Source organism: Vipera berus, assembly GCF_964194415.1.
Source record: "Vipera berus genome assembly, chromosome: 14".
Taxonomy (NCBI): domain Eukaryota; kingdom Metazoa; phylum Chordata; class Lepidosauria; order Squamata; family Viperidae; genus Vipera; species Vipera berus.
The window spans coordinates 14,042,090-14,066,892 of NC_138217.1; the positions used below are offsets into that span (position 1 = coordinate 14,042,090).

At 56.9% G+C, this 24,803-nt stretch overlaps 2 protein-coding genes across 3 annotated transcripts in view; both read left to right on the forward strand.

The window, feature by feature from the left end:
* GRK3 (G protein-coupled receptor kinase 3) lies at positions 1-11,946 on the forward strand (the record flags this gene model as incomplete). The annotated part of the gene is made up of 21 exons (XM_081339059.1): positions 1-113; positions 2,757-2,833; positions 4,061-4,134; positions 4,571-4,672; positions 4,992-5,066; positions 5,389-5,450; positions 6,078-6,129; positions 6,422-6,513; positions 6,931-7,030; positions 7,355-7,433; positions 7,671-7,801; positions 8,109-8,203; positions 8,450-8,557; positions 8,833-8,899; positions 9,303-9,403; positions 9,958-10,024; positions 10,257-10,352; positions 10,608-10,770; positions 11,062-11,198; positions 11,279-11,392; positions 11,661-11,946. 21 exons carry the CDS (start codon positions 1-3, stop codon positions 11,820-11,822), a joined length of 2,067 nt encoding a protein of 688 aa, XP_081195185.1. The 3' UTR covers positions 11,823-11,946.
* A 2,941-nt stretch (positions 11,947-14,887) lies between these two features.
* Positions 14,888-24,803, forward strand: part of MYO18B (myosin XVIIIB) — a 39,386-nt gene continuing 29,470 nt past the window's right edge. The window contains exons 1-12 of one of the 2 annotated variants that reach the window (XM_081338792.1): positions 15,739-15,869; positions 18,697-18,816; positions 19,365-19,522; positions 19,864-20,547; positions 21,057-21,123; positions 21,728-21,840; positions 22,043-22,219; positions 22,324-22,522; positions 22,646-22,788; positions 22,945-23,045; positions 23,678-23,741; positions 24,044-24,188. In XM_081338792.1, coding sequence (XP_081194918.1) covers positions 18,780-18,816; positions 19,365-19,522; positions 19,864-20,547; positions 21,057-21,123; positions 21,728-21,840; positions 22,043-22,219; positions 22,324-22,522; positions 22,646-22,788; positions 22,945-23,045; positions 23,678-23,741; positions 24,044-24,188 — 1,888 coding nt within the window. In that variant the 5' untranslated portion in view covers positions 15,739-15,869; positions 18,697-18,779. Of the gene's footprint in view, positions 14,979-15,738; positions 15,870-18,696; positions 18,817-19,364; positions 19,523-19,863; positions 20,548-21,056; positions 21,124-21,727; positions 21,841-22,042; positions 22,220-22,323; positions 22,523-22,645; positions 22,789-22,944; positions 23,046-23,677; positions 23,742-24,043; positions 24,189-24,803 lie in introns of those variants that run through there. The other variant, XM_081338791.1, reaches the window with a different exon arrangement.

Consider the following 24,803-nt stretch of genomic DNA (forward strand, 5'->3'; position numbering starts at 1 on the left):
ATGGCAGACCTGGAGGCGGTGTTGGCGGACGTTAGCTATCTCATGGCCATGGAGAAGAGCCGCAGCTCCCCCGCGGCCCGGGCCAGCAAGAAGATCGCCCTGCCGGAGCCCAGGTGAGGCGGCGCGGCCCGGGCGGCGGGGGAGCGAGCGGGATCGAGGGCGGCTCTCTGGGCCGGGCAGCCGCCGTGCCGGGGCCGGGGGAGGCCCTTTTCTCGGCCCTTCGGAGGCCCCCACCCCGGCAGCCTCCATCTTGCCGCCTTTCTGGTGCCAGCAGGGAGGGGAGGGCTGGCAGCCCCCTCCCCAACTCCCAGCAACGGCCTCCTTCCCCGCCTCCAGCAGCCCCCCCGGGAGGCGCAAAAGGGCGCCCCTTCTCCTTCAATTAGCCCCCCCCCCGGGCTTACGAGGCAGCCCCCCCGAACTGCTCCCTCACCCTGGGACCGTCCTATCTTCCAGTTGCCCCAAAGGGGCTGGAATCCAGGGGGCTCCACGGGGGGGGGATGAGCAAGGTCTCCAGGTGGCACCGCACCCCCTCCCCAAAATTGGCCTGAGCAGCCCCAGACCAGCTGCTGCTTCCAATAGCCGGCTGTGCCTTTCAATGTGTCTGAGCGGATGTGGACGTATCTTTTCGGGGGGGGGCTAAACTTGTCTATTGGCCAACTTTTCCTACTCCAGGTAATATGCAAACACTAGAGTGACCCCCCAGATTCAGGGTGGCCCCTCCCTGACTGGGCACCCTTCTTGTCAGTCCCTCATACCGCTTTGCTCAGAGGCCTCTCCGGATCCCCCCATGGCCCCTGCCAGCTGCCAGTGGTGGAGTCAACCTCTGGCCCTAGGACCCGGTTGTCATACCAAGCCACCATTTATGGCTTATAAGGCTGGCTTCAAACCCAGCTTGTTCAGCTGAAACCCAACAACAGGTCCTTGGGCAGTGTGTGAACTTGGCTTAGGGGTCTGGCCTTGGTGTCTCTCTTTGCTGCTGCCCTCCCACCCAGTTCTTAGAGTCAGGGTTGTCCCCCGTTGGTCTTTAGCCGAAGGGTCCTGACGCTGGATTCCCAGCTAAGAAATCCGCCCTGTATTCTTGGCCAAATCGTTGCAAATTTGGAGGCCGCTGCTCTGAGCCGGGGCCTGTTGTCCGGCAGCAGGCTTTGTCCCTGCAGTTGCTGCTGCACCTGCTCCCCGCCTTGCTTCCTCCCCCAGGGAAACCTGAACGGCTGAACTGGGACGGGCCCTGGAGGGCCCTTTCCTCAAGCCAGTCCCTGGGATGGAAATGGGCTCCGTGGCCCCGGAGAATCCCTCCGGGTACTGCTTGACCAGGGGAAGCAGAGACCGTCTTGGAGACGGGGATCCCGGGCAACCCAGTTGCCACCTCTTGCCTGGGTCTCCTGCCCACGTGACTTCCTTCTGCGTGGCTGGCTCCTCTCCTTGAGAGGGAGATCCAAGGGCAAAGTCCAAGAGGGAGGAAGAGGGGGCTCTGCTGCCCACCCCAGCCTAGAGGAGGGGAGGCTACCCGTGGAATCGGGAGAGGCCTGCTGGGATCAGAAAACATCCCTTCCTCTTTTGGGTTTCACTTGTGTGAACTGGGAGGTGGGTTCCTGCATGTTTGGTGGCTGTTTCTGGATCGTGGGTGGACGGGGGCAGTGAAAGCAAAGGGCCAAAGCTGTTCTTAGACCAGAATGCTCCAACTTGGCATCTCCGTCATTCCCAACTTCCGGAGATCCTGGATTTCTGCTCTTTGAAGATAAGAGAGAGAGGAAGTTGCCGTTTCTCAGTCTGCTCAAATCGAAGCACGCTGGCTGGGGAATTCTGGGAGTTGAAGTCTGCACAGCTTAAAAGTTGCTGAGGTTGAGAGAAGCAGGTGAAAGTCCCAGCTGACTCTCACCAAGAAATGAAAGAATGAGGGTGGGGGGATTTTCAAAACTCCTCTCAGACAAACTCTCCCATCTGTATTATTTATATTTTCTACAGCAAGAACTCTGGGTTGATTTTTTTTCTTGCCAATCGGCAGAACAGGAGTTCTGTGGCTTTTAAAAATAATGTCTGTTAAATGAGCATCCAGACTGATGGCAGACTGGCTGTGGCTTGGCCAGGGAGAGCAGTGCCAGGGACAGCGGGCAGTTCTTGTCTGCCTAAGAATTGGGGGTCAGGACGGCTTTGGTTGTTGTGGGCTGAAATGTCTGCTCTGCCTTTGCTCCTTTACGCTTTCTGAGGGGGGGGGGGCGGATGGCCGGGTGCAGCCCGGGGAAGAGTGGAGTCAGGCGCCCACTTAGGGCTCCCCTGGGGCACATCTGGAGCACAAGGCACTTCTGCTTGGCTCTTGCAGGCTCAAGGAGGGAGAATGCCGCCTTAATTGACTTTTTCTCTCCTGCCTAATGCAACCTGTTGGTAAAGGGAGGCTTCAGAGGGAAGCCTTAAGCCTTGCAAGCTGAGAAAGGGGTGGGTGTCTGTCCCTGGTGATGAATGAAGGCAAACATCTTCCACCCCGTGTGTAGCTGCTGCTGATGTTTGTGCTGGGAGCCAGAATGGCTGTGCTTGAGCAGCAGGGCTCGCCCGGAGCTACAGAGGAGACAAATGTCTCCCTCTCCCGCTTCTTCCCCTGTTTCCAAAGACCCCTGGCGAACGGTTGCTGCAGGAGGGGCTTGGGGGTCACGCGGCCCTGTTAGCCCCGCAGAGCTTCACTAGTAACCCGGCTCCTGAGGAGTTCGCCCATCTTTCAAACGTAGCCAGGACTAACCCATTTCTTCTTCTCTGCCTTTCAGCATCCGCAGCGTGATGCAGAAGTATTTGAAGGAGAGGGGAGAGCTGGCCTTTGACAAGGTCTTCAATCAGAAGATCGGTAAGTCTCGAGGTGAACTGGGGTCCAGGATCACGCAGGGCGATGCCCAGCCTGAGCTTGGGGACTTTGCCTTGATGGGATCACTGGGCACCAGGAGCCAAGCTGGACCTCCAAGCGCTTCAGAGGAGGGATTGTGACAGTGTGCAGATGTCTGAGCTGGTGCGCAGTGGGTGGCTGAGCCGTGGCCTTGCTGGGTGACCCCCCCTCCCGCCAGCAACGTGCACAGACCCTTGTGCAGCTCAGAGGAGCTGCTGAGCAGGTGTTCTGGCTCAGGCACTGGCTTTGGCCAGCTACGGCAGCTCCCTAAACAGGCTCGCCCAGCGGGACAGTGGTGCCCAAACGGGCAACTCTGTGGCAGAGCCGGACCCTCGCCTGCTTCTCGCCTTCAGGATTTTGCCGGCAGCGGCTGAAGCTTCCTGGAGGGAGCCTGATGTGTGACGGGCTGTTCGAGTTGGCAGCGCAGGCTTAGTGCTTGCTTTCGGTGGGGGGTTGCCCCCAGCAGCTCAGTTTCTAGAAATCCCGGGAAAGATTGCCCTTAGAAGGGTAAACAATGCCAGGGAGACGCTGAGCCAGAGTGTCTCATGCCTGCAAAGCCAAATCCCTAAGCGGGCTTTGTGAATAATCCGGCCAATTGCTCCGGGCCCTTCGGAAGGGGAGGTTCTCCTCGTTTCATTCTTGTTCCGATATGATCAGATTGGGGCTTAAGAAATCCTGGCCTCACGACGAGACGGCACCTGGAGGCTGGCGGTAGGAAGTCTTCTCTGGCGCCTGGAAAAGATGAACCCTTAGATCAGGGGCTCGGATTGGAAAGCGGCCCTTGCCGCGGTTTCCTCTGTGCTGACCTTCTCTGAAGGGGCTTGTTTCGATCAGGGGAATCCCCCACGTGAGAATTGTTTAAAAGATGGCTGCCCCAGCTGGCTCTTCGGCCCATGCGCTGCTCGGGCTGGCATTTCACAGTCTCAGCGGAGGCTTCTCTGCGATTTATTTTCATGCTGATCAGTATCCCCTCTCCTCCTTTTTTTCTTCCCTGCGGAGGGAAGATGCTTCTCCTCTTCCCGTGTGTGGCTGTGCAGCTCCTTGCAAGCTAGCAGCCATCTCTGTGTTTTTCATGGCTCCGACTTCCCTTTCCTGGAGGGACAGACACGGGAGACGAAAGCTGGTGCCCCTGCCTGGGATCAGGCCTTCTCCTCCTTTCGCAGCTGTGACCGCTGCTCGTTTGTCTCCTAGGATTCCTCTTGTTCAGAGACTTTTGCCAGACTGACCTTGAGGAAGGCGTTCCGCAGCTGAAGTTTTACGAAGAGGTGGGACCACGCACTTTTCTGATTCTCCCGGGGAGCTGGGGGTCTTTTTTAAAGAGATGAAAAGGGTCTTAGTGTGTTTAAGGAATCGGTGGAGTAATGGTGCGTTTAGACACTTGAGTAAATCTGATCAGAGGACGGTGTGGCAAAGAGCAGAGAGAGAGAGAGTGGGGGGGGGAGCCTCCGCATTCCAGGAAAGTCATCTGCTGCTCTGTGAGTCACGCGGCAAAGTGTGATTCACCCCGGCTGTCAGGTAACGGGCGCTTTCTCAGGATGGCTTTCCAGAAGTTGTGTAGGCTGGTGTTGAGTTCTGCAAATGCTCTCTGTGGAAAGCCCACCCCGGGCTTTTCACTCCCGATCTGCAGCCCACCCAGAGGCGCCCCCCACCCTTGGGCAAAGCCTGGGCTTAACCCGCCCTTCGCCCTGTTGGCTCTTGCAGATCAAAGAGTACGAGAAACTGGACTCGGAGGAGGATCGTCTCGTCCGGAGCCGCCAAATCTACGACACCTTCATAATGAAGGAGCTGCTGTCCTGCTCCCATGTGAGTAGTGGGTGGCCATCCCAACGCAGCCGGGCCCAGGGGGAGGTCCGGTGCCTTCTGCCCGGTCCAGCTTGGAAATCCTGGTCCCTGAGGGAGTCTCTGTTCGGCTTGGGGTGGCTGGGACCCCACGGTTTGGGGTGTTTTGCCCCGGCGCTTCATTGAACAAAGGGGCCATTGGTGGGGGTCACAGAGCCCCCCTTTTGTGCTCCTCCTGCCTGAAAGGGTGAAGAGAGGCACCCCAGTCATGCTGGAAATGTTCTCAAGTCTTTTCTGTCCCCCAAAATACCCGAATGACTAAATACGAGTCCTTTCCCTGCAGCCCTTTTCAAAACAAGCCGTCAGTCACGTGCAGACCCGCTTGGCCAAGAAGCAGGTCCCAATCACCCTTTTCCAGGTGAATGCGAGATTCGTTTGTCTTTGCGGAACGACAGTTTTAATCAATCTGTGGACTGAAGTGACTCACTTGTGCAGAAAGCAAGGAACGGTTAAGATCCCGTTCCAGAAGAGAGATGGACTCAGAGTCTACATCAGCGTTTCACAACTTGATAGCCTTAAAATGTATTGAATTCTGATGCCCATCATCCTCAGCCAGTACAGGCATAGCCCCAGTTGATTCCCCAGACTGGGGAAAGTTGATTTTATTATTGGGTTTGTGGTATGTAAGCCAGTGTGGTTTGGATAATTGCAATATTCTTGGCTTCCCCCCCCCCCCGTAGCCCTACTTAGAAGAAATCTGTGACAGCTTGCGAGGAAGCATTTTCCAGCTCTTTCTGGAAAGGTAGGGCTTGGATGGCGTCTTCCTTCTCTGCCGTGCCCCCCCACCTGATGGCCCTCGGGGGTCTCTGCAGGATGAGGAAGGAGGAGATGGCCGCTGGGATGGGATGCTGTGGGTGTTCTGGGAGGGTGGACCTTCTCCAATGTGGGTGCCCTCTTTGGGGCTACTTGCACCCCAGATGTTTCCTGCAAAATGAACAACAGGAACCTTTGCATTGTATTGGGGGGGGCGCGTCTACAAAGGGACTTCAGGAATAAGCGCACTTATTTTTTAATTAAAAACTAGAGAATTGAGTTCTCTGAATTGCAGTGTTCAGTTTCCCCCCCCCACGAGTTATTTCAGCACTTTTTAAAATGCTTTTCTAATAGAATCTTAAGGGATTAGGAAATACGGAAGCTTGATATTCTTTCAGCAGCGATTTTTACTGGAATCTCTCCCACGTTTTAGGAGAAGCATCATAAGCAACTCTGATTTCAGGACACCTGATTAGGAAAAAAAATAGCTGATCAAGAGACCCTTTTTAAAATCAGAAACTTGATTTTGTTTTCTTTTTCCAATTCATCTTAGGAGAAAATTTTGTTTTTACTGTGGTCATGGACTATAACCTTTTCCCCTCTTTCTTATTTCCAGTGATAAGTTTACAAGATATTGTCAGTGGAAAAACGTGGAGCTGAATGTTCACGTAAGTATTTTCTGATCTTTGAGGCGTGTTTTGCCGGATGTACGTCTATAAAACCAGGAATGGGCGGATTCGTCGCTGAGGGTTGTTTCAGCAAGGGCCATCTCAGAGGGGTCAATGTGATCCAGAAATATTCTTTAGCCAGAGTGCCAGTTTGGGATGACCCCACAGTATTGGGCAGTAAGAGTTCAGCATGTAATCGTGCACTGCAAAGTTTTTGCCAAATGTGTCCCTGTGAAGCTTGAGAAGATCAGGGGGAGAGTGGTTCTACGTTGTCGCCCTCTTCTCTCCACAGCTGACCATGAATGACTTCAGTGTCCATCGGATTATTGGAAGAGGCGGCTTTGGAGAAGTCTACGGTTGCCGTAAAGCGGACACAGGGAAAATGTCAGTTGCGTTGCTTGTCTGTATGATGAGAGAAACGTGAACTGTTCCAGACAAAGCCATTAGAAATCAGAGGGGGTAGGGTTAGGCTTACTGCCTTACGTGCTTAATTCCCCCAGTGCTCCAGAAGTTGGGGGAAGATTTTCTCTTTCAAAGGACACCTTCCCCTCTTGCTTGAGTCGCGCTTCAGCTGTGGCCCATACGTTTTCTCGTTTAAAGGCGACAAAATGTTTAAAGGCGACTGATTGCTTAACTGTGGGAAGGCTTGTTGCGCTGGTGCTGCCCCCATGGAATCCCTGGCTTTCATCCTTTTAATTCATAAACCAGCAAATCGCAGAGCAAGTCCTGGGAGCAAGCGAGGACGCAGCCCGGCCCTTTCACATCCTGGGGCGGCCTCAGCCTCTTTGTGCAACTTCTCAGGTACGCCATGAAATGCTTGGATAAGAAGAGGATCAAGATGAAGCAGGGGGAGACCTTGGCCTTGAATGAACGCATCATGCTCTCCCTGGTCAGCACTGGGGTGAGTACGTGGTCCTCCAGTCAGGTTGCAGTGCAGGGGGAAACGCGGAGGTCTCCCTCACGGTGGCCTCTTGCAGGAAAGCTGCGGCTTTTTTGAGCAGCCTGAAGCTCTGCCACAGGAGTTGGCTCTTGCAGAAATCCTGGGGGATCCTGGAGCAAGAACGCCACCATTGGGGCCCCCAATTTGGTCAGTCCGTCAGGAGCTGGGCAGCCCCTCTCCTTTCCTGCCCGGCTCACGGCCTCTCTCATGGTGGGTGGTGGGCCATTGTGCCTGGGAGGGGCTCTTTGCATCATGCCAATCTTAGTCTCTCCTCCCCCCCCCAAGGACTGTCCTTTCATTGTATGCATGACGTACGCCTTCCACACACCGGACAAGCTGTGCTTCATTCTGGACTTGATGAATGGTAAATGACTGACTCGGTCTGCTGCTGGCCTGCAGGGAGTGGGGCCAGGGCGTGTGTGTCTCTTGGATATGTGCGGAGAGGAAGGCCCAGGCCACAGAGACTGCCACAGCAGGGGCTGTCCGTGGGGGTCTGGAAAGGCCATCCCAAGGACTCCCGCAGGGCCCAGGCGGTGCGGCTTGAACCTGGGGATTTTCCGCACAGAGAGCTGCTGCTGAGGTTGGCCCTTCTTGGCCTTAGGTGGAGACCTGCACTATCACCTCTCTCAGCACGGGGTCTTTTCGGAGAAGGAGATGCGCTTCTACGCCACCGAGATCATCCTTGGGCTGGAACACATGCACAGCCGCTCCGTGGTCTACCGAGACCTGAAGGTAACCCCTGCCAGGTTTCTGCAAAGGGCGCAACGGGCCCCGTGGGCTGAGGGGACGCTCTTTCAGGCCAGCGTTGGTCAGTAGCAAAGTCTGCAAGGTTCTGGGGCTTTACGGAGACCTTGCGCCCATCTGCTTGCCCTCCCCTCCCCTCCCCTCGGGACGTCTCGGCAAAGGGCTCAGAGGAGGGCTGGGCTCCACTCTCAGCCGTCTGGCGTGACTTTCTCTGCATTTGCCCTCGTCCTTGGGCTGCTGCTCCGCCCGGCCGTTTGCCTGGCAGAGCCACAGGTGCCTCTGGGTTTCTCCCTAGCCGGCCAATATCCTTCTGGATGAACACGGCCACGTGAGGATCTCTGACCTAGGCCTAGCTTGTGATTTCTCCAAGAAGAAGCCCCACGCCAGTGTGTGAGTAGAGAAGGATGCCTGCTCTGCAGGGGGAAAGCCTGTCAGCCGAGCCCTGAGTTTGGCTGCCCCCCCCCCAGCAGCAGCTCCCCCTGGATGCCTTCTGTGGGCAATGGCAGAGTTTGCGCCTGGGGCCTGTGCTCAAGGAAGAAGGCAGCTCCCCCTTTGCTGCTCCTGGGCATCCCCCCCCCCGCCTGGTGGCCTTGGTCCCTTCTGCAGGCCCGTCCCATGTGTGCATCCCTTTTCCAGTGGAACTCATGGCTACATGGCTCCAGAGGTGCTGCAGAAGGGAACGGCCTATGACAGCACGGCCGATTGGTTCTCCCTGGGCTGCATGCTGTTCAAGCTTCTCAGAGGGTGAGTCCGGCCCCCTCGGACTGGCCGAGCCTCCTCGGCCGGGGTGCTGCTCGGGGGGGGGGGGTAGGGGGGGCGCTGAGGGACGAAACCTCGGTTTACAGCTGGAAGGGAGGAAAGTCACCGCTGGCTCCTCCGGGGCCCAGGAGATGAGCAGCTGGCCGTTAATATAGGGGGCTAATAATTTCCCCCCTCTCTGCCCTGCTGAGTCTCGGCTTGCGCCTGTGTCCTCCTCCTCCTCCTCCTCCTCCTCCTCCTCCTCCTCCTCCTCCCGGCAGGCACAGCCCTTTCAGACAACACAAAACCAAAGACAAGCACGCGATCGACCGCCTGACGCTCACTGCAGTAAGTGGGGCTTCCGAGCGGCGGGTCAGGCCCCCTTCCTTTGCGCTCAGCAGGCACCCTTCCTCATTGACTGCGCCCAGCAGTTTTAAAGACATGAACAAAAATGCAAGAACCGGCAGGGCCAGAGGTGTTTCATGGCACTGTATTCTGGGGCTTAGAAGGAAATTAACGGTGCAGGTAAAGCCGCAGGCTCCAGTCTGCGTGTGCTGCGGCTGCAGCTCTCCTACCTTGGGGGGGGGGTTCTGTCCTGGAAGCCTTGCGGGGCCCCCCGGCCTTCCATTTTGGGGGAGCCAAGGTCTCCGGCACAGGGGATCCGCCGGGTACTCTTGGAAGATCGTAAAGCTGCCTCTCGGGGCAGATCCAGCTCCCCCCAGAGCACTCTCCTTTGCTCCCCCCTGCCCAGAACGTGGAGCTGCCGGATTCCTTTTCCCCTGAACTCAAGACTCTCCTGGGGGGGCTTCTCCAGCGGGACGTCGCGAAGCGGCTCGGCTGCCAAGGTGGTGGGTGAGTCCCCACTGGAAAAGGGGAGGAACAGGGGCGGTGGGGGGGCTCCGTGGTTTACCCAACCTAATTGGCTAAAGAACCTTGCGTGTATTTTGCAAAAATCCTGATGCTCTTCCATGCCAGTTCAAATAATTGCAGAGAGGGAAGGGCCCCATTGACAGCAGATCTGCTCCCCACCTGCAGCTGGAGCCCCCCTCCCTTTTAGCCAGGGCTGAGCCCCGAAAACAAAGGGGCTCCTCTGGCTGTGCTGGGGAAGGGCTCTTTGTGGGACCAAAGTGGATTATTCCAAGGCCGACTCCTGGTTTGTCCAGCCCAGATCTTCTCACAGCCACCCGTCTACCCTGTCAGGTGGATGCTGGCAGGGCAGGCCCCTGCGCTTCGATTGGGCAGTGCCTGAGCTCCTGTCCCTGGCATTGGTCCTTGAAGATGATTATCACCGGGAGATCCATTTTTCCTACTGCGGGGCTGGATCCAGCCACTCGGGGTAGGAGACGGGACAGCCGCGCGGCTTTGGGGCTGTGAAGCTCACTTTGTGTTTGTGCTTCATCCCACAGTGCCCAGGAGGTCAAGGCTCACCCTTTCTTCCAAGGAATTGATTGGCAGCACGTTTACCTGCAAAAGGTGAGCCTAGCGGTGACCCCTCCGCATGCAGACCCCTTTACCCGACAAACGATGATGCTACAGAAATTCTGAATGAACACTTCGCTGGCCCTTCATTGCTGAATTTCGAACCCGATTGCTAAGACCTGGTTTATGTTGAAGCTTCTGATGCCGCCCTTATAAATAAACGAAAGCCAGGATTTTCATCTCTGCAGGCAGCCCGTTTGTAACTCTGCTCTCCTTGCCTTGCCAGTATTCACCCCCCCTGATCCCCCCCAGGGGAGAAGTCAATGCGGCGGACGCTTTTGACATTGGCTCCTTCGATGAAGAGGACACAAAGGGCATTAAGGTGGGTGGGTGGGCTTTTGGGAGGAGGAGGGGGGCCGATGATGGGCAGGAGAGGATAAGGCTGGTACGGCGCTGGGCATCCAATGCTACCTCAGCCTTATGCCCTGGTGGAATGAAGGCTGTTTAAGGCCAGGGGGCCTCCTGAGGACTAGTGTGCTGGTTGGCTCCTCGAGGTGCTGCGTAGGAGCTGCGTGTTGCTTGCAAACCAGGGGATGGTTCTGGAAGCAAATCCTTTCTCTCCTCTCCCTGCTGCCAGCTGCTGGAGTGCGACCAAGAGCTGTACAAGAACTTTCCCCTGGTGATTTCTGAGCGTTGGCAGCAGGAAGTGGCCGAAACGGTGTTTGAGGCGGTGAACGCCGACACGGACAAGGTGGAGATGCGGAAGCGAGCAAAGAACAAGCAGCTGGGCCACGAGGAAGGTACACCTCAGCTACCCCAAGGACCCAGGTGTTGCCACCCTCCGTTGGCAGGGTGGGCCACTGAGCTGCCTCCTGCCCAGGAAGGGCAAAACTGTAACTGCTGGGCTTTTGCCAGCTATGCGTTCCTTAAGAAGTGTATGTCCATCCATGGCGGTGGCTCTCCCACTGGGCAGCCCTTCAGCTCAGGCCCAGCCCAGGCCAGCCCTCCTCCTGCTTCGCGTGCCAGCTGTGGGGGATGTCCAGACGGGTCCCTTCTGTCTTACTCATGGCGGCTTCCCCCCCCTCCCCCAGATTATGCTCTGGGGAAGGACTGCATCATGCACGGCTACATGCTGAAGCTGGGGAACCCCTTCCTGACGCAGTGGCAGAGGCGCTACTTCTACCTCTTCCCCAACCGGCTGGAGTGGCGAGGGGAAGGAGAGTCCCGGGTGAGTGGTCCCCCCCTGCCCCCGCCCCCACCCCCGCTGCTCGCAGGCTGGGCAACCTCTGGATTCCTTTCGCCCCTCAGCAAAACCTGCTGACGATGGAACAGATCCTCTCGGTGGAGGAGACGCAGGTCAAGGATAAAAAGTGCATCCTGCTCCGAATCAAAGGAGGGAAGCAGTTCGTCCTGCAGTGCGAGGTAACGGGGTTGGGAGAGGGAGGGGGTATTTGTTGGGAGGGGCTTCGTGGCTCCTACCTCACCAGCAGTTTGAGCTGCTGAAAAAGTGATAGCGTTTTCCTCCCTTGCACCTGGTCTGCAATGCCGGGTTTGTTGGGGGCGGAGGCGGCATCCTCTGCTCTGTGTGGCAGAGATGGTGGGTTCGTTCTGTCCTGGGCAGCCCGCCCTCCCGGGGGCTGGGCGTCGGGGGTCTCTGGGGGGTGCTGCAGCTTCATTTGCTCCCTCCTAGAGCGACCCGGAGTCCCTGCAGTGGAAGAAGGAGCTGACGGAGGCCTTCACGGAGGCCCAGAAGCTGCTGCGAAGGGCGCCCAAGTTCCTGAACAAGTCCCGTTCTGCGGGGGTGGAGCTCACTAAGCCCCCGCTGAGCCATAGGAACAGCAACGGCCTGTGACGGCTCTTGGGGAGGAGGCTGGCTGTCATCCCCCCTCCCCCCGTTGCCCCAGAGTGGGGTCCTGCAAAGGGCAGCGTCTGGGCAGGGGCCAGGCAGGGAGACATGCAAGGGGCAGGGAGATGCCCAGGCCGGAGGAGCCCAGCCATCCGGCCCTAGCATCGGGAGAGGGCTCCTGCCTGCTTCATGGGACTGGGATGGCACTGTGGGCCTTTGGGGCTCAGTGGGGGTTCCCTGGCTGCGTCCACCCATCCGAAGGGACCTCTGGGTCTCACTGGGGCCCTTCACACATCCGGACCAACTGAAGACATGTTTTGTGTGGCTTCCAGTGTTGTGCTGCTGCTGCTGCTTTTCGGCAAAAGTGACTCTGGACTCTGGTTCTATGTCCCTCACCAGCTGCCCAGCCCGCCCTGCCAGCGTCCGCTGTGGGCTCCGCTCTGTTGACCTTGGCCTGGACTGGTGCAAGCAGGAGCTTGGCTGGGGAAATATGGTGATTGTGCGCTTGGGTGTGTCTGTCTTCCTCGTCTCACACAAGAGTTGCCGGGGAGAGCCACGTGACGAATGCTTTTGTGACTTTTAGTGGCACTTTTAAAAAACACTTTAAACAAATCCAGTAACTAAAAGTGGAGCATGTGAACACTAGAATTAGCCTTCAGGCAATTTCATTGCCCCCCCCGATGCACAGGGGGGGGCTGGGTCTCTGGGTGCATTTAAAAGCTGAGGAGGTTGGGCAAGGATGCCCCTTCCTTTCCTAGCTTTTGAGATCAAGAAAGGAGCGTGGCCGACAGCTTCTCCCTGGGCTGGGAGAGGTGTGAATAACGGGGAGGGACTTCATACCTGTAATAATACAAATTATTATCAATTTACTAATGATAATTAGTAAGGGAAACATTTCACTGGGACATTTGATTGGTGGAAGATGGGAAATACGTTCTGAAAACGAAGGTTTGCAGAGTCCTTTTTAAAATTACCTCCCCCGTGGTTACTTGAAAATCCCGCCATCGTCTCTTGCCCGTCCATAGCAAGTTGCAGCTCCTGGGGCTTCCTGCAAGACCAGCCCTTGCCGGAGGATCTGGCCGTGGTGGCGATGCCACCGATTCGGAGGGGTTGAAGGGCGCCAGGGAGAGCGCACCTGTGCAGCATCTCTTGAGGGCCAATTGCAGTTTGCCGTTTCCCCCCCTCTGGCAATGCACTGCTATATTAGAAGTCTGTTTTAGAGCACTTTAACCCTCTTGAATTACAATATATGCATACTCTTTTTGAACTGTGCTGTAGAGAAGAACTTCTAGCTAAAAACCAATAAAAAATGTTGGGATAATATACATTTTGGGAGATCTTAAGATTCTATTGCTTACTTTCAGTATTACACAAAATGGGAGAAATATATCTAAAAAACACTGAAAAATATATGTATAGCCAAAAGTTCATAAAAAATTTTTGTGCCTGCTGTCATATTCCATGATGTAAATATGTGGTTTAGGACTACTGAATATTAGAGCATCGGATAATTTGTTTTTTTAAGTGTTAATCTAATAATCAAAGTTTTATTTTGGTACAACATTAAGTTACTTTTGTCTTCAGAAGTAGTTTTAAAAAATCCAAGAATTATGTTTTGACTAAGAGGCATTTTTATGTTATTTATTTTTAAGTCTGGACACCTTGGTTTACTTAATTCCCTGTACATTTTTTTCTTTATTTTATGTATGTTATTTAAGTAACAAGGATCCTTTCCCAGTTGAATTCAATAACTTTTTATTACAGTTTTCATAAACGTGCTGTTCAAACGGGATTTTCTCTGTCCAGCCATCCCTAATAAAACAAGTTCAGAGAAAAAAGATCTCTCTCGTTTTTCCCTCCTCTGGCCTCGGGGGTCTTGGGAACGCACCGGCCTTTTCCCACACGGGGCCGCGTCCGGGATTTGGGGGTCGGTGTAGCCTGCAGGTCTGCCAGGCCGGGCAGGCTGGTTCTGGAGTGCCAGTCTGCAGAGGTGAGCCTGGGCAGGGTCACACCTGGATTTCAGGAAGGAATCGGGGGCTGCCACGGAGAAGGCCAGGTGGAGGTCCCAGGAAGTCCTTAGGAGGGCAGCTCCACAGGAGGAAGACTATTCCCCTTCTGCAGTTCTGACCAGAGGACAGAAAAGAAAGGACTCGGCCACTCCAGGCTGACAGCTTGGACAGTGACTCCCACCCTGCCTTTGAAAACGTTGCAGTCTAGCTTCTCCCGGATGCAAACCAGTGAAAGATGATCCGGTTCGTTTATTTTCCAATCCTTCTGCCTTGCTGTGCATTTAAGCATGCCTGAGCGGAGGCGTTTGGGGCTGCCTCCCTCTCCTCCACTAGCTGAGGAAAGGACTTCCATCTGGAGGTTGGAACAGGAGCAGGAGGTCTTCCCCGCAGGGTCGAGGTGGCTTCCCTGGAGAGCTTTACGTGTTGCTCTTCACCCAAAAGTTCCTATCTGCTGCCATCTATTGGGTGATTTTTTTTTGAACAATCACATTTTCACATGAAAATGAGCGAGGATGGAAGCCTTGGGAGGACTGAGATCCTAATGACCACAGTCACAGCTCTCTTGTGAGGTCTGCCTGCAGGTGAGGAAGGGACCTTTAGGGTCCCCCCTCCCCCCCCCGCCCCCACAGGGTCTTCTACGGGGCTATTGAAGTTTGCCCCTGTGAGAGTAGAGACGATTGGGGGTTTTCTGTCGGTGTCCTCTGCTGGGACGCTGGAGTCTGGACCAGGAGGCCTTTGGCCTGATTCCACCAGGGCTGCTCTTGTTCCCATCAGGGATTCAGGCAGTTTGGTCAGCTCGGCCTTTTTAGTAACCAAGTCATAGATGTTTTGTCCTTTCGAACCAGATCCTGAAGTTGACCAATGCCCCGATTGTGAGCATGACGCATTTAATGGAGGGACAGCAGCTGGGAGCCAGTTGCGCAGCTGAATCAGCTCCCCCTTCCGAGCTTCCCAGCCAAATTTTTTCAGCGTTCCTCCCCAAAAACAAGTAATGGCTGAGTTTTTCAGGGTATCCAGTGACTGGTTTTCCCTAGAGGATGATCCCCAGGGGTGAGTGGCCGCGCTGGACGTGGTGGAAGAGATGACACAGATGGGCAGCAGAAGCAGCACAAAGACTCCTGGGAATTCTTGGAGCAACGTCTGGATCTTCCATGTAAGTCATTCTTATTTCCAAGATTGTGCTTGTCCTGAGACTCATGGAGACTGTTATGGGGGGTGAGTGCGTTACAGGTTAAAACTCTTGTGGTGCACATGGGAGCCAGGGCCTGCCAAAAGTCCAGCAACCAAACACCTCTGGCCCAGCAAAAGTAGGCAAAGCCATATTACTCTATGGTGGGCAATGCTGGTCAGGAAAAGCAAACAGCGTGGGTACCGGTTGGGCTGTAGCAGCTGACAGCCAAAGTGGGGGAGGCTTGGAAAAGGATCCAGGGATCTTCTTGGCCACTCACCAAGACGTCTTGGCAGTAGATGGATCTGGAGTAGCCTTTGGGAAAAATGGAATATTCATTCCCCTCACTGCTCTTGGAGTGAGATCTAGAAGTTGTGGTTGTGTTGGGTGATATTATTCAGCTTAATGCTTTGTGGTTAATTGGGACTGCTGACTTGCTGGCTGGGGGTGGGAGTGGGGTAGCCCCTCTGAGCTTGATAGGATTCAGCCTGGGGGGCAGAAGTCACAGTCCACACCGACTCCTGTTCTTCTGGGTGGGTGTCCCAGGCCATACGTGCAGATGCTGGCCCCCTGAGTGTGCCCAAGGGAGAGGGCACCAGCCCCCCTTACCTCGGCCCCGCTGCTTGGCAGGGTCCCTCTGTCTCAGGCAGGCAGCCTAACACCCGGGTGTATTTTTAGCCATGACATGTCCTCCTGTTCAGCTGCTGGCTCTCATCGGGGGGGTGGGAGGGAGGGGAGGGGTCCGCTTAGCCGCTTCCCCCGTCCTCCTCCTCCTCCTTCTGCTTTTTCCTGCCTGCTGGGAGCCTGTAGCTGCTGCTGGGGCCGTTTGTGTAGGAAGCCACTCACCTGTTGCCGGCCAGGTGGCTGATAGAGAAGGTAGGTGACCTCTGGGGCTGCGTGGGGGGGGGAGAGAAGCTGGGGAGAAGGTCTGGGGTGGGCGCCTACCTTGGCCTCTCAAATGCCAGCTGAGGGTCAGCAGGTGGCTATTTTTAGCCAGGCTGAAAGAACAGCCTGCGGAAGCGTCGGAGAGCAATGGCGGAGCAGGGCCTTCCTTCAGCCCAGGCTCCAGGAGCAGCTCAGCTGGGAAGACGGTCCCGTCCCTTCTCCCTGGAGGATTGTCCGCCAGAAGTGCTTCTGAAGATGTTAATCAGGAGAGGCCTTTGGACCCCTGGAGGGCCTTCCTAGGCCGGTCTGAATCCTGGCCAGATTTGGGCCTTCAGCTGCCGATCCCAGTTTGGCCTTTGAAGAAGACGTGGGTGGCAGAGTTAGAAATCTTAAGCGATCAAACTGGCTTTTCCTTTGAAATGTTATTTTAATGTGGGGATGTGGGTGCTCCTCTGTTGTAGAAAGGGGCCTTTCTGTAGCCCAAATCTGGAGAAATCAGAATCCAAAAGGTGACAGGTGCAGCGATCGTGTCTGTGTACAAAAAGAACAAAGTTGGGGGGGGCACTCATGTACCGAAGAGCCCCGGGTCTCGTAGTGGGCACAGATAGTGGCAGAGTTGGGTTTTCAGGATTTCTAGTGATGGCCACCAAGTTTCGTCTGGGTAACTGCTTGCTTTGCTGCTCTGGTGTGGCAGGAACCCGCAAACAAGTGTACACGTCTTGTACCCCTGTGGGGTGGGGGCTGACCTGCAGTGCCAGGGAGCTTCTGTGCTGAGCTCCTGCCATAAAATGGGTTTGCAGTTGCTTCCCAGTTCTCGGCAGTAACTAGATGGAGGTTGGCCGTCTGTCATGTTTGGAAATGTCAATAGCTGGACCATCTTTTCTTCCTGTCACCAAAGAGTGATTGGATCTTGTCAATGGGTGGAGCGTACTTTGTTTTGAACCGATACAGACGCCCAGTTAATGAAATAAAATAAGGGTGATCCAAGACACTCTTTTGCTCCTCCCCAGGAGTGCCTTCTCATGAGCCAAGTTGCCAAACACTTTGGGGGGTGGGGTGAGTGAATTCCTGATGCTGTGTGTTCTGTTAATCCAGAAACCAAATGAGGCCTTTTGTATCAATACAGTCTCTGTGTGTGGCAGGTCCGTGCCTTGCACCGGGCCATGACTGGTTTCTCCTTAGGGTGTTTTGTGACCTTAGGCCTTGCAGGGTAAACCAGGATTGTGTAAGCAATGGCGGCTTAGCCCAGAAGGCAGGAGGAAACGGTTATGGGAGTACAGAAAGCAGAGAGATGATTCTGGCGCAAGGTGGTTGAGAGGGACGTGGCTGGACCTGAGATCGCAGAAGTGGCCACGCACAAGGACGCCTCCTTGTTGGTCTAAGAGAGCCTCGTCGGGACGAAGCGGCAGTGGCCTCCCACCATGGTTTCCAGCTGGGTGCCCTGGCCGTGGGCGGTCGGCGCAGCAAAGGAGGCCTTGGCAATGTGGCCGCTGGAGAGGCGGGCTGGGCTCTGGCCAGGCAGGCTGATCCAGACTCTGCCGAAAGATCCGACTGGCCCAGGGCAGCCCCTGCCAGCTTCTCCGCTGGGCAGGAGGGATCGGGTTTCTGCAGAAGGCCCACCTCTCTCGCCCACCGGGCAGCTGTGGGTCGGCGAAGCTCCTATTTCAGCCTGTCCACAGAGAGGAGCTGGAGGTGGCAGCCCAGGGCAGTTTTGCCAGTGGGCCAAGGGACGAGGGCAGCAGTGCCCAGGTGGCCACGGGACTTCTTTTTCAAGTCTTCATTCTTGCCTGAACTGATGGTTGGGGCTTTTACTGTAGGGGTGTTTGAACTGGATTTCTGAGGAGTTTCGCCTGTGGTCGAGGGACCCAGCCAGCTGGCAGTTCAAAATGTCTCCATGGTTACGGGGAGGGGGAATGAGAACCACCAAGAAGACATTTACATTTAGGTAGATTTTAGCACTTCCCAATTGCCTCAAGACACGCTTGGAAACAGAGAGGCTTGGTGTATGTGTGTATATAATGACAATAATACGCATGCCCCTGATTAAGAGGCTCTGGGAGCCTGGAATGGTGCCCTACATTCAGCTCTTGTCCACAGCCCTCTTTCCAGCCAGCAGGAGCCCTTCTTATGCAGCTTCTTCCGAGGCTTCCTTTAAATAAAGGCCAGAGCGATTCCGAAGCAGAACGGCTTTGGAAAGCGGCTGCTGGTCGCTGATGGGTTTGGGAGGATCCCCCGGGCTGATCCAGAGAGGAGAGTCAGCAGCGGAGGTGACCTCCCAAGGGCCTCCTCTTTCCAAGGGCTCTTGATAAAGCCAGGCTTTAATCAGGGTCGGTCCTGATCCCCGTTGAAGGCCGGTGGGAAGCATTTGAGGAATTTCTCTCTTGGGTGGCCCCAGCTTGCAGGCTAAGACTCAGCCCAACCCCTGCAAAGGTCTAGCAGTTCCTAGACACATGGAGCTGGGTGGAGTCCAAGCTCAGAAGACCCCGCAATATTGTGGAGGGGCTGCCTGAAAGGTGGGCCTGCTCAGGTGAGGGTCCCTCCAGGCATCAGGGTTTCTCACGGTGGAGACCTCAGCTGGGGGGTGGGGGGAGGGGAAGCCTTGGAGTGGGGAGGGCTGGCAAAGGTGGTCCCCGTGAGAAGGAGCCAACCAGTGTGAGAATTGGGGCAGCCGTCTCTCCTTCCAGGGGTCTGGAAAACCAGAGGCTCAGAGTGCCCTGCCCTGCCTGGGCCTCCGAATGGGGTGAGGGGGTCCGACTGAGCCTGACCGGTCTCTCCTCTTCCTCCGGCCCGTCTGGGTGTGCGCTCCATCCGGATGCAGGCTGCTGTTCCGGGTCTCCATCCGCCATCCTTCCTCCTTGTCTCCATCTGTGAAGCTCTCCCCGCTCTGAGCTGCCCGTCAACATGGCCATCTCGTCACGACTCGCTCTGTGGGAGCAGAAGGGAAGTGGATCTCCTGGCAGACGCAGCTCGCATGAGGCAACGTGGAGAGTGGCATGAGCTGGGGGGGAGCTTTGGTGCCCTCAAAAGGCCCCCGCCGCCCCTGCAGGCCCGAGCAAAGCCCCGGCGGCTGCTGAGCTGCCCTCCTTGCTATTAACGGCTTGATTCCTCCTCTGCATTGTTGGCTTCTTTTCACGAGCTGCTCTGCTTTTGACTAGCAACTAATTCGAATTTTCACCCCAGCGTTGAAGGCCGCTGAAGCATCACATCTAGCCAAACAAACTGGCAGTTTCCTGTACCTTGAAACTTGCAAACGGGGTGGGCGTGTGTGTGTGTGTGTGTGTGTGTGTGTGTGTGCATACGGATGTACAGAGTAGTGCAGAGCCCCCCCCTTGCAGCGCATCTGGGGTTTTGGCTTGGTCTCCGAGCCATCTTCTTTGTAAGGGGGGGGAGCTTCTCTGGGTTGGGGAGGGGGTCTTCTGTCCCCTGAGGCAGGGCGGTTGGGGGATCTGCTCCAGTTGACCTCTTCCATTTCCCTTTGGTGTGAACAGATTAGGGAAGAGGACCGGAGCCCCCCGCCGGCCTCCCCGCCTTTGCCTTTCTCCATCATTCCTGGGGGGTTCATCAAGCAGCTCGTGCGGCAGAACGAAAAGGAGTCCAAGGCGCTGAGGCTGAAAGAGGAAGTTGCCTTGAATTCCCAGGAAGATGTGAGTGGTGGGGGGAGGGGGGGCTGGTGGAGTGCAAGCTGCCTTGAGATCTGCTCTGAGGTCGGGGCCCCCTCTGGAGAGGAAGGTGCCCCGACAGCCTCCCTGGGGGCATCACGTCCTTGCTGGGCGCACAAGCAGAGCCAGACTGGATCTCCCTGCAGTGTGTCGGGGGCCCTGGAGGCCCCCCCAGTTCTCAGAATCCTCGGGAGGGGCCTACTCTGCATGGGTTCCCACCTGCCCCCCCCCCCCCCCGTGCTTTGCCTCCAGGGAGAAATCTCTGCCCCCTTGGTGCCCTTCGGTCCCTGGGCAAAAGTTCTGATGGGCTTGGCTTTGCTTTGCAGCCTCCCGGGAAGCCAGTGGTGGGGCCCGTGCAGCAGTTTGTGATCAAGGAAGACGACCGCTTGGAGGGGGGGGGCAGCATGGCCCAGGGCAGGCCGAACGGGGAGAAGCCATCAGGGGAAGGGAGGGTTGCCCTCCCAGAGAAGAAGACGCTGCCCTTCAGGATAGGCCCCCCAAGAAGGAACGCCAAGCTCTTTGGGCCCGATCCGGCCCCAGCTGCTCCCCCCAAAGCAGAAGAGAAGGTTCCCCTGGCCGGAGTGCCTGCTGCAGAAGCAAGCAAAGGCCCGCTGGGCTCCAGGCCTGGCACAGCAGCTGCCCGGGGCAAAGGCCTTGAGAGCCCCACGAAGGAGACGGCCCAGGGAAGGACCGAGCCGGGCAGGGGGGCGAAAGGGACCGGGGCAGGTGGAGAGGAGCCGGGAGAGGAGGGGGAGCCGAGGGAAGAAAGAGGAGAGAGGGAAGGGGGCACCGTGGCCGAAGGCACGAAGGGGCCAGGAGAGGCGCTGGCAGCTGCCAGCCACGAAAGGGGGCCGGAGGGAGCCCAGCAAGCCGAGGCTCCGGCTGGAGGAGGAAGGGAGCAGCCCCCCCCTGGAGCAGCAGCAGAGGTGAAGGGGGCCCCGGAAGAAGCAGCGGAGGTCTTGGCAGGAGACGGACCAGAGGATCCGGAAGAGAGTCCCGATTCCAGCCAGGTGAGCCTGGAGCTGCCCGGTGCGTCCCATGCCTGGCAGGACCGAATGCTCAGAGCCCCTTGGGCTGCCTCCTCCCCAGACTGCCCACCTCTTGCCCCCCAAAATGGGAAACGATGCTTAGAATTCTTTTTCCCCCCCTCCTTTGAATTTCCTGGGCAGCCCTCTGGCTCTCCCCATCTGCCTTTCCATCACGGATCCACTTTGCATCAATAAAACAAGGCCACTCACGCCCCCCCCCCGAATCCCGCTGGGAGGGCGGGTGTGGCCTTTTTGTGCAAGAGATGAGAAATAAGGAAAGGAAACCACAGCGGTTCAGGGCACTGGGAGTCATGGGGAGACCCCAAGCGGGGGCCGAAAAGAGAGGGGGGCCAGGCCTTCAGGGGCAAAGGGGGTGGGAGGGCACGGGGCTGGACACTCCCCAGATGGCAAAGGGTCCTGAGGAGCTCCCACCCCAGCTTTGCTAGAAAACCAGTGAAATTGTTCGCTGCCAGCCTCCCCTCCTCCAACAGGTCCCTGAGGACGTCTGGTTTGAAACGGAGAAAGTCTGGCTGGTTCAGAAGGAAAAGTTTGCTCTTGGTAGGTTTGGCTTCTGCAGCTGAGGGGCTGGGGGGGGGAGCGTAGCCCCTCAAGGCAGGTAGGAGCAGCCCCCTCCCCAGTGACTTTGGAAGGAGGGGAAGAGCGGAGGGACTGAGTTCATGCCTTATGCCGGGTTTTATGCTTTGGCTTATTTTATTTGTACGTTTGTCACTGAGATGGTTTATTATTTTAGGATTTTAGGATTTAAGATTTTTTTTGATGTTTCATGTACCATGGATGTTTTAATTAATTTTTCATATCGTGAAAACTGCTGAGAGTCCTTGAACTCATGTGGAATATCAATGTGATAAATAAGTAAAAGGCAAAGATTGTTCTCCCCTTGCTATTTGCATTTGTGACTGGTGTGCATGTGTGTTTGTGTGTGAGGAAGGTGGGCAGTGATTGAGGCAGGCAGGGTCACTGGGGGAGGCGCCAACGCCTTCCGTGTGGCGGCTCCTGACCCAGAGCAGACCCCGGGTAGCCCCCTCCTCACGGGCTGAGAATGGGGGCTCCTCTGAGCTGGGGGAGGCTGGCTGCCTTTGCAGAGTGGCCCCCCGGAGGCTGGAGGGGAGGTTTGGCCTTACAGTTAGCCTTCATTTTGCAGCCACTGAGCTGAAACCAGACGTGGGCACTCCAGAGCTGCCTCCAGGGACCGTGCGCGCTCGCCTGGACGCCGATGGCTCCATTGTGGAGGTGGATGAAGAGGATGTCCAGAAGGTGGGGGCTTCTATCCTTGCCTGAAGGCAACTGAATTTAGGGGGTCATTTTGGCACGATCCTCTGCCTGCCCTGACTCTCTGGAAGCATCCGGGTGGGGGTCTCTTTCATTCCTTTGGCTGCTGGAGAGACGAAGGGAACCGGGCAGGTGAAGGCGGCTTCCTCTGTGGTCAGATGTTCCACCTCCTCCCCCCCCTCAACAGGCCAATCCGTCCAGCCTGGACTGCACTGAGGACCTGGCTGCGCTGGTCAGCCTGAACGAGGCGAGCGTCCTCCACGTCCTCCGCCAGAGGAGCCAGGCGCAGCTGCCGTACACGTTCGCTGGCCCTCACTTGGTGGCCCTCAGGCCGGCTCCCTCCCTGGCCAGCAGCTCCAGAAAGGTACAGAAACCTGGCTGTTGGGTGAAGGGCCAGTTTGCCCTCTAGGTCCTCTGGCGGGGGACCAGGTGGCTGTGCACGGAACACACTGGGCCATACTTTCCCAGGCCTTCCAGGGCAGGAGGGACAGGATGTCTCCGCACATCTTTGCGGTGGCGCACAGGGCCTACTGGCGCATGCTGATGCAGAGGCAGGACCAGGCCATTGTGCCCCTGGGCAGAAGCAACACGGGAAAGACGGCCGCTTGCCAGAGCATCCTGGAGTACCTTGTGGCCACCGCGGGCAGCGTGGACAACCGGGTCACAGGTAGGACATGTTCTGGGCAGCCCCCCCAACCCATCAGCCTTCAAATCCCACCAGTCCCCGTGGCCAGAGGGAGGGGGTGTTGAGGGACACGCCTGCGTTCTCCAGAATGTTTTGGCTTTGCAGTGGAGAAGATCCAGGCCATGTTCACGGTGCTCAGAGCCTTTGGCACAGTACCTGCTGGGCCTAACGGAGCCTCCACCCGCTTCTCCATGGTCATGGCGCTGGATTTCAGTGCCTCTGGGCGTGTGACGGCTGCCCATCTCCAGGTAAGAGGGCTGGAGGTGGTGGTGGGTGGGGGTTTCTGGGGCACAGCAGCACCTGCCTTCCGACATCCTCAACGGGGTGACCCCAGCTGTGCCCAGGTGAGGTGCCAGCTTCAGGAAGGAGCTCATCCGGAGTCCCCCCTCCTCTCTCCCGCCCAGACGATGCTGCTGGAAAGAGCCCGGGTGGCACAGCAGCCCGAGGGAGAAGGCACCTTCAACGTCTTCTCGCAGATGCTGGCAGGGCTGGACTTGGACCAGAGGTGGGCTGGCAGGCATGGGGCAGAGGGTGAAGGCAGGGTGGCCTTCAGGCTCCCTCAGAATGTATTGAATCTGGGCATGGCTGGGGTGGGGCACATCGGCCTCCTGTGGGAAATGGGCACGGAAGTGAGGGGAGCCTCCTCCTCCTCCCCTTCCTCCTCCTTCCCCTCCCTCCATGACTCTGAGGAGGCTCTAGGGTTAGGGTTAGCTCACCAAAACAGACATTGCCAACAAACCCGGAGCGCTTGGGTATGGTTAGGAGGGCGCTGACTTTTCTAGCCTGCCCTGTCTATGTTTCCTGGTAAAATACATGGGGAAATCCCACTGGAGGAAAATTCCACTAAAGGTGAGGTTGCTGTACTGTAGCTGCTCCCGGCCGCCTTAAGAGGTTTCCCTTCCCCAGCAGAGGGGGCCAGAGAGCCAGGAAAGGCTGCCATGCGTTGCTACCAGGCCTGGGGGGGCTTCATCATTGGCAGCGCCCAGCGGTGAGCAGGGGTCCTTTTGTGGGCCCCTCTTGATTGCTGTGGCTGGCACCAAAGATACTGACTGGCTGCTAAATATTTGCAGGCCCTTTGGGCATCCACGCTTTCTGCAAGTGCTTAACTCTGTGCCCCCCTCCAACCTCTGCCAATAGGTCAACTTTGCATCTGCATCAAATGGCAGAGAACAGCTACTTTGGCATTAGAGCCAGCCTCAAGGTGAGTAGCTCCGTCTCCCGCTCTGCCCCCTGGCTGGGTGTCCCCCGAGAAAGTCTGTGGGTCAGGCTGGTCCCCTCCCCCCCCCCTGCTGAGAACTTGTTCCATCAGCCATTTCCATCCGAGTCCGATTCTTGCTGAGGAGAGCAGGAAGACCAGCAAAGGCCTCTGGGGCGGAGAGGGCAGCCCCGCTTCCCCCTCGTCTTGGCCATGCTGAGTCTCTCCCCCAGCTCACCCCCAGCCGCTTCTGCCTTCCCCCCCCCCGAGGCTGGTGGGGGATTCTGGGAAACTCGTCCTTCTTGCAGGGAGAAGAGAAGCAGGAGGCTGTGGCCGCCTTTGTCCAGCTCCAAGCTGCCCTGGGCACCCTAGGAGTGGAGGCAGCTCAGCAGGAAGCGCTCTGGCGAGTCTTGGCTGGCATTTATCACCTGGGGGCTGCTGGTGTCTGCAAAGGTACAACCGGGCAGAGGGGGCAAGAGCCCCGTGGGGCGGCCCCTCCCCTGCCCTGCCAGTCTTTTATCTGGGATGCTGCCCTAAAAGCCAAGGAGAGGGGCACCGACTTAGCGGGCGAGGCTGGTCAAGCGGCTCTTGGGGTCTCGAGTTGGCTGGAAGAAGCGCAGTTGCCAGGGCAAATGGCCGTAGAGTCCAAGGTCTCCCTGTGCCCTGAGCCCCGTGGGGGGCTCGGAGTGGGCTGTGTTTTGGGAGGGGGGGCTGTGTGCCCAAAGGGCTAAAGAGCTGCTCAAGTGCCCTGTTGGAGGGTTTGCAAAGCCCCTTAAGATGGAGAGAGAGAGAGAGAGAGAGAGAGAGAGAGAGAGAGAGAGAGAGAGAGAGAGAGAGAGAGAGAGAGAGAGAGAGAGAGAGAGAGAGAAGCTGTGAAGTTGCTCATAAATTCTTTAAGGCTGCCCGCTCTCCTGCAGTCGCTCCTGACGATTTATGCACTTCCCTTTCAAAGAGACAGGCAGGCAGGGGCGGGGAATCTGCTGGGACTCCATTCATAAATGTCTCCCTAGCATGCACTGCACCTTACGGTAATTTCACCCATGAATCAATGATTAATTATTAAGAAAT